At 38.0% G+C, this 8,462-nt stretch overlaps 1 protein-coding gene across 1 annotated transcript in view; it reads left to right on the forward strand.

Annotated features, from left to right (window-relative positions):
- The first annotated feature begins 393 nt into the window (after window positions 1-393).
- The window catches only part of LOC104617682 (transcriptional repressor protein YY1-like), a 20,578-nt gene continuing 12,509 nt past the window's right edge, over window positions 394-8,462 (forward strand). Inside the window, exons 1-2 of the mRNA XM_010283062.1 lie at window positions 394-467; window positions 4,742-4,921. Coding sequence (XP_010281364.1) covers window positions 394-467; window positions 4,742-4,921 — 254 coding nt within the window. The remainder of the gene's footprint in view (window positions 468-4,741; window positions 4,922-8,462) is intronic.

Genomic DNA, 8,462 nt, shown 5'->3' on the forward strand with positions numbered 1-8,462 from the left:
TACGTTGCCTCTTAGCCCACCTTCAAACTAGAATCTTCAAACTTGCTATTGGATCCTTCCCTGAGAGGTCCATGTCACTTGTATGCTTATGATTCAGAAGGTCATAGTGCTTCGGCTCAGTGTCTCTCAAATGTTGAAGTCAGATGATGACTATTGATATATGCAGTGTTTTTGTCAGTTCACGTCTCAGTGGTGTGAAATAAGAGGTGGGTGACACGGGGAAAGAAGAACCTGTTCTCCCATCTGTGTGCAAGGCACGTCAGAGGGAAAGTAACCTAGCAGCCGATTAGGTTAAAAAATTACATACTGTGCAAAATGGAATTTAACATTCGGAAGTGTCTGCTAAATAACTGTATTATTTAACAAGCTAATTATGGTTCTTTGCTTCCAAACATGACCAATGAACTAATTCGCCTGAGGAGATTGCAATGTGGTAGCAATAACCAAGCTGTTACCGCAGTGCCTTGGTACTGCACAGTTGCCAAACACATCCTTTATCATGTAATTGCATTTCAGCGGTTCCTAAAAACAAATGTGTTTAACCGTGTGATCATTAAAAAAAAAAAATTCAGCTTAAGTGTTATTCATCCTTTTATTTGGTAAGCAGAATGTCTTTTAACTTGGTACCTTGGGGCAGAAGCTATATGATTAGGTCTCATTGCTTTGCTACCAAGTGTACCTTCTGAGCTCCCTTTTGCCCTCTTTATTTTCCACAGGGGAAAATTGATTGAATAACAATGTGTTTTTCCCTGCTGTGTAATAGAGGAGGATGACTGAGAGAATTTGGGATCTAGAAGTAGAGTATGATGGTTAAAATCAAGAATAACTGAGGCAGAAATACTGACAGGACTTCCTGGGTTGAGAGTCGTCATATAAAGCTGGGGAGTTCCAGAGATGTCAGCTTGGAGCTAACTGCTATTCTAGAAATGCATGAAATAATGAGTTCTGAGGTGGGTGGATTTTCAGTGCAACAGTAGAGCTGCAAGAGATGGGAGAAAGTGTGCTAATAAAAGTGAAAAGTAATCAACAGAGTCTTGGGAAACAGATTCTACTGTGTTTTGTCATTGGACTGTTACATGGAATCTGCCATTACTAGTTTTATCCCAGTAATCTGGCTTCTTCCTACTTCATTTGGTACTTGGGCTTGGTACTCTTAAAAATTCCGGTTATTTCACCAGTAGAAATATATTTTACATGGTAGTCAAAAGATATGGCTGGCTAAAAACGTTGAATTTTCACTGATCTTAGTAAAAAAAGTTTGTTTGACATACTTGCTTTGAAGTGCAGAAGTGAATCCAGTTCAAGATGTATATTGCCTGTATACGTAGGGCATGAGAGAAGTGCAGAGGGAAGGACATTAAACATGAAGATTTGTTTGGGTATGTCCTAAACGGTACATAGACCAATTTAGACTAAGTATCTTAATGCAGTTTGGCATAGAAGGATGTTGGGGGGGTATCTGTGGTGTCTCTAACAAATTAGTATTTTACAGCTTTATGAGATAGATGAATATTGGATGTAGCTATTGCTGTGACTGGTAGTGCCTGTTTTTGTGAATACAAAGTGATTAACTAACTGACATGCATTCAGATCTTCAATACATTTTAGAAGATGGGACTAAAATCATGTTCCAGGTTCCTTACAGAAAACTGCATTAGATCTGTAAGAATAGCATTAAATACGCACTTAAGCAGAATGCCTTGTATTTCAGTCTGCTCTACTCTCAAGTGGTTTTAAGGGACAAAACAAAGCAGATCAGATAGTATATAGCAGTTAATTTCCTTTTCCTGACTCATTCCATGGCTCGCTCTGTATTGAGCTTGCATGGTTGGCATCCAGATTAGCTTGGAATGGGCGTAAACTGCATGGAGTTACTATGCCTTATTTGTACTGTACTTCTCTGGAGGTGTCTCTAGAATTTCAGGGTTGAATTGAAGGCAGAAAACATCACGCAGCCAACTTGCCCTGTTTGCAATATCGGTTAGCTTGTCAGCTTGAGAGAAAGTTTGCTTGGACTTTAGCCTCCAAACTTTGAGCTGCCTAGTCTGGGTTGGTAGTTGATCACAAATAAACTTGTGATAAATTGGTGCCTAGTGGACATCGGTAGAGTACTTCCAAACGTCTTCCAAAGAATTGTATGGGATTTTTTTTCCCAGTGACTTGATAATGTCGTAGGATGGTCTGGATACTAAAGAGCTACTGAAGTCTGCTGCTGCTTTTGAAAAGTATTTGGCTTTTGGTGTGAACCAGGTCCTCTGTCTTGAACCACGTTAGCCTGATGTAATTTTTGTATGTTGTTGTTTTGGTTTAAATTAGTTTTTAAAACTGCAGGTGTATGCTTCTGTAAAGATACAGGGTTTTTGTATAGGAAAATTTGATTGGTTTTTTATTTTCACATAACTGTCAATATATGAAGCAATACTTTATCTTATTTTCTACTGTATCAAAGCCTTATGTTTGTAATTTTTCACATTTTACTCCAATAGCCTGTGGAATTCAAAAGCTGTGGGATTCATTTCTGTTGTCAGGCTTTGGGGAAGTAAAGGCGCTGAAGACTGACTTTCAGTTTGGTCTTCAAATAGCAAGAAAGCGTTGTGGAATAGCAAGCCTTTACACTATGGGAGGAGAGAAGATCTTAAGGAATGTATACAAAATTTCCCTGTTGACTCATGCATCCGATCTGAGGCAGGAAATGAAAACTTGTTTCTGTTATGAATGTCATCAAACAGTCAAACTGTAAGTTTTGGGTAGCTGTTGAAATGGCTACGTTGAAGGCAGGTGATTTCCTTCCTAGTCCACAGAATGGAGAAGGCATCGCTTTTAGCTTTCCAGAACTTCTGTGCTCTTTGAGCTTCATAAGCTTTTCTGCCTGTGTAGTCACTGCTAAATATCTTTCCTCAAGCTTGTGTTTGGAAGAATGAATTGTTGCCAAATTGAAAGTTTATTGACTTGAATTTGTAATTCCTGCAGGTGCCGTAAACCTTACCATACAATCCTTGCTTAAGGTAAATTCAGTTGCTTTCTTTAAAGCACTGGTAAAGGCTGAAAGGTAGTGTGGTAAGTGCAAAACTAGGTTAGAATAAAAAAATTGTACAAATAGTCAATTTTGTAATTTATTTCCAGTTTAATGTTTTGGATACGATTTTCTTTAACACTTCTGTCTTTGCAGTGTTGGAGTCTGTTTTCCTCTTTCACCATGGAACATATACATGAGCTGCTATTTGATCTGGTAGATCAGATTAAACCCCAAACTAGCAGTAACATTTCTAGAAATAGCTCGGTGGCAAACATTAAAAGCAGGCATTACAAATTGAATAGAAATCTCCCCTTAGTATATTTATTTTATTCACATATGTCTTGTCCTCTCTTTCCTAACCTAAATTACTGAGTAATGAATAATGTTATTTCCTGTGTTTTTGCTTAGGGGGAGCGGGGGGAAGGAAAAAAAAAAAGGAAAAAAATGTTGCCTCATTTGTTTTCTGCCTTATGTTTTACTACCTTTTTTTTAAAAATTTTTTTTAAAGGTGGTAGGACTGAAGTAGTATTTCCATTCCTTAAACATTACCTGTAAAATAAAACTTCCTGTTATTTTTGTAAAGCCTCTTGTGTATAAACTGATTTGAAGAATCTGCTCCCCATACACAGAGTAGGAGAAGTAGTGTAGTGGCAAGTTCATTAACATGTAGCTGAGTAGTTACAATCATATACATATATATATGTCCGTTGTCCTAGGTGTGTTTGAGGGTTGAAAACAGAATAGGTGCTGTGTCTGTCTTCTGCTGGTGTGAGCACCGCAGTGAGGAACATAGGTGGGTGTTTCCATTCTCTTGTCTGCTTTGTGTCTCTCTGGTTTCAGTTATAAAATATAAAGAGGAGAGAGAAAATATTGTACAGTCTTGGCATATTGTAAGGTCTGAATGTGAGTAGACAGCAACAGCAGGTCTTCCACCTGATTTCACTGCAGTCCTTGAGCACAAATCCATAGGAGGAGCTCCAGAGCAGATAAAATAGCAGTTTCTTAACTGGCATGCAGATCAAAGCTCTGAATGATCACTATTTGTTGTTTACATAGTAGAGTGGGAAAGAGCTTAAGCTGGCCTCTGCCACGGAAGAAAGAAGCTCCCTTGGGAGGGAGACACACTGTTTAGTGTTTTGCTTTCTTTCCGACCTGTCTGCAAGTGTTGAAAAACTTTAGTTTCATGGGCAGGTGCTAAAGCCCATTAGCAGTTATTTTTAAATTTCTTGTGCCTCTGACACACTCCAGTTGGAGGTCAAGGAAGTCTGAAGAGTTCGAAGTAAAGATCAGTAGTCCTAACATCTTAGGGTAAGTACCTGCCACTCCTCTGGTAGACCTGCTTGGTTATTCACTGCTGTTGAGATCCAAAGTGGGTATGGTGGAGGTTAGTCTTGAAGAGGTTAAGGGAATTAAATATTTAGGCATTGTTTCAGGAAAAGTGCGTTATCTTTCAAATGCAGCCAGCATTCATAGGGTTGTTCTACTTATTTCCTTAGTTGTTTGTGTTTAAGTAGATATGTGACTCCTGCTTTTTTTTCTCACACACTGTGTTCTTTCTGTGTTCTTCATGCTTTTAACTATATGGATGTCTTTTTGCACTGTACAATTAGAGTGGAAATCTGGAAGTGCAGTCTACTCTTAAATGTGCAGCAATAGTGAGTTTGTATTGAGATGCAGCCTAATAACTTATATGCTCTTTTGATCTTTAATATGTATTGAATTCAGTATTTTGTGTATTTCAGATGATAAAAAAGATATTGACCATGAAACAGTGGTGGAAGAGCAGATCATTGGAGAGAATTCTCCTCCAGATTACTCAGAGTACATGACAGGGAAGAAACTTCCTCCTGGTGGAATACCTGGCATTGACCTCTCAGACCCCAAACAACTGGCTGAATTTGCTAGGTAAGTAGGAAGAAAGGATCTTTAAACTAAAATGTTTTTCTTTTCACTGGTTTAATTATGGAACTGTTAGGCAAAATAAATAGTAGATTTAGTATGGCTTATTGTTCCATCTTCTGAAACAAGGGACTTTATCAGCTACTCTGTTCTGAATTCTGTGTTAAGATAACTGAGTTTTATATTAAGCAGTGACTTCTTCCATAACTTCTTGTCTTTAGTTCTTGTTGAGTAAGACAGGACCTAAATATGTCAAAGACTGAGTCTATAGATGTGACAAAATGTATCTTTCATGTGAGTAGTCTTAGATTCTTCAGCACCAAAGGATCCGATAAGTGAAATGCTGCATTCATGTTGTTTAGTACAGGAAAGCTAGACTACACTATTTAGTTTGTAAGGCCACTTACGGTTCTTTTTTCACCTGCTTCTTACTTCTTAAGCTTTAGGTCTTAAACTTCTTTTTAATGGAGTCACGTGTCTTCCACTTTGCAGTGCCACTGATAATTGCAGTTTCACAAGTGGTAACTACACTGCTTGGATTTTCCTTTAGTGAACCAGAATTGTAACTCGTTTACATGTCAGTATGTTGACCTGAGTTACAACGTGACTTTTACTTTCAAGTAGAGGTGAAACTCTGTTCTGTAGTGGAGTACTGAAAGTGTCATGTGTTTCTTTCCTCCCGCCCCTCCCTCCGCAGAGTACCCTGGATCTGGTACTGAGTGCTCAGGGCAACCGTAAGGTCACCAGAGGAGTCTACTTTGGCACCTGGAACGTGTGACGTTAGGGTTGCCTTTGCAACATTTACTTGGTCACCTTCTCTGTGTATGTGCTTGTAATTACCAGAGGTGTACTCCTCCACTCGGTGCATGGGTTGCATTAATGCTGGTGTCTCCAAATATTTGAACACAACTGCTAGCTTCCTACAGCTGCTATAATAAAGCTTTCCCATGTTGAAAGCAAAATGTATATATGAAGCTACACTCATTTTCATTTGGTTACCAGCTGGCTGTTCTTCTGAGCTCTGGTGCACAATTCTGACTTAGAGCAGGTGGGTGGTCACATGGTGTTACTTCCTGGGTCAGCTAGTAGAGGGAGAAGTATGCTTTTTTTGGTGGGGTTTTTTTTTTTTTTCTTTGTTGTTGTTGTGGTTTTTTTTCTTACCACGGGGTTTTTCAACTAGTTCCTAGATGGCAGGGACTGTTGAGACAAGTTCTGGTCTGGCTTCTCAGTTGGGTAGATCTTGGTGTCCTATGTATGCATTTACTCTTTTTTCACCTCTTTTGATCTTGCTGCTTTTTACAAGCTTGTTCTGTTACTCTCCAGTGTGTTTGTACTGGAGGATTGCCGGAACAGCCTCATCCCACAATTATTTTCAGTAAATCCATTGAACTGTGGATTTTGAAGGCTCCTAGTAATAGTTTTGCAGGGCTTGCACCCTGCTTCAGGCTGTCTGGTCTGGAAATGTATGAAACCACATCAAGAACAACTGAAGACAGAGTTTTATCTAAAGCAATGGGTGGTTCTAGCTGTTGATACTGTTTTTACTTGTTTTAGTATTGTTGATCAAAATGTCCGTGTTTTCCTCTGAGACCTGTTGAACGGTTAATACATTTTTTTGTGAAAGCAAATGTTTAAGTGGTACTCTGTATATACTCTAATTCTAAAACATTATTTACACATTTCTGCTTATCATGTGCTTAGAATGGTATTCTCAGTTATTTCAAAACATGATGAAACCTTTGGTCCAATTAAACATTTAAGTACTGAATAGCAATCTTTTTGTTAGGAAGTTAAAATAGTTTCTCGTGGAGTATTCTTTATGCAAATACTGCATATTTTTCTCCAGATTGGTTTGAATACTGGAAATGGTTGCCAGGATTTGCTTTCCTTGAAATGACCACATTGCTTCTATCACATCTATCTGCATATGTCTTAATACTGTAAAATGTACTGCGTTTTTGGGTTTTAGTTAGTTTTCTATTGAGAAAATAGTGGCAACTGGCAGTAATTTAAAATTTCCACTTTCTTATGGTAGAATGTTCTAGAGTTAGAATTTGTAGCAGGTGGCGGAAGGATTGAGTTCTATGCATACAATCTCTTTTCTTGTTAATATATTTCTGTACAGCAGGTAACATGTAGTCCATTTCAGTCATAAGACAAATATATGATGGTAGACTAAGCACCGTGGGGGGATGTCACCTTTAGCAATATCCCCAAGTTGCCCAAAATCTCTGACAAATTGTTCTGACAGCTTAATTGCAGATACAAAAAAAAATTCAAGCATCTTCTGTTTTAAGAAAGGTTTTTTGACTTCTTGGTCAGAATCAATGACTGTCATTTGCCTTAAAATAATTAAAAAAAAAAAACCCCAAGGAAGGTGGGGGAATTAAAAAGAAAACTGTGTTAGTTGTATGTCGGATCTTAAGTGATTGTGTATAGCTGAGACTGAAGAATATGGGTGTATTAATATTTGAATATTGCTTGTGAAGGTCTGGTCCTCTTGCGGTGAAGCATCTTGAAGGGACTCCTTTTAGCTAGTAATATGAATTCAAGCACTGGTATCTAGAAACCTATTTTTATACTGATAATTGCTTTGTTCATCTAGATTGCTGTGCGCAGTATCTTTAGAAACCTTGCATGGCAAACTGGAAGAACAACTGGGTTTACATGTACTGGAATTGGGTTTGGAGGTCCCAGGTATACAATTGCTCATGCATAAAGAATGTGTTTTAGTGTAAAATTCTCTGAAAGTTTCCAGCATTGCTGGTTGCTTTACAGTTCAGAATTTTGAAATTCTCAGTAGCTGTATTGTGAAAACTTTGAGCAGCATGTGAAGTTGAAACTGTTAGTTTTAAACTTACTAAGTAGCTTAATGTGCTCTGAGTAAGGTTTTGAATAACAAATTTGTGTTTTGATGACTTGGAAAAAATAATTGTGCACAGTCCACATATAACGAACCATAAAAAGTAAAATTGTATTCTAAATTTATTTTGTGTAGTTGAGAGCAAGTTACTTTGGGTTGCTTTCCTATCTTCAATAAGGTAGTTGGAGGAATCATTTGTAGAAATTTTTTATATATACATATACACACACACATTTGTAGAAATTTCTATACGCTTGTAGAAATTAGCTACGCAAAACCAGGCTAGATTGACTGTTTATAACATGCATCTTGTTTTGATTAAGGATAAATTGTCTGAGACATTCGCATTGATTCTTGGGAACAAAGTTCCGAGGTTAAGTTTAAGTGGGCAAAGCTTGAATTCTAGTGGTAACAGATTTCAGGCAAGGTTCTGGAGTTCTGATCATGGTCTGCTTAGTGAGAAGTAAGACGGGGTGGACTTGATACTTGAAGTCCTCTAATTCTGTAGCCCTTATAAAATAAAATTTAAAGCTGTAGTAATTCAGCATCTGCAATGGACAGCACTGGTGCTAGGCAGCTAGGTGGCACTAGCAGGGTGAGCAGTTATGCTGTCTCTTGCGATACAGTTGTCTTTCACTACTTCTTTTAGTGCTTTTGTCATTGAGTCATGCAGAAGGAATCCGG

Source organism: Phaethon lepturus, unplaced genomic scaffold, assembly GCF_000687285.1.
Source record: "Phaethon lepturus isolate BGI_N335 unplaced genomic scaffold, ASM68728v1 scaffold45222, whole genome shotgun sequence".
In the NCBI taxonomy this organism is placed as follows: Eukaryota; Metazoa; Chordata; class Aves; order Phaethontiformes; family Phaethontidae; genus Phaethon; species Phaethon lepturus.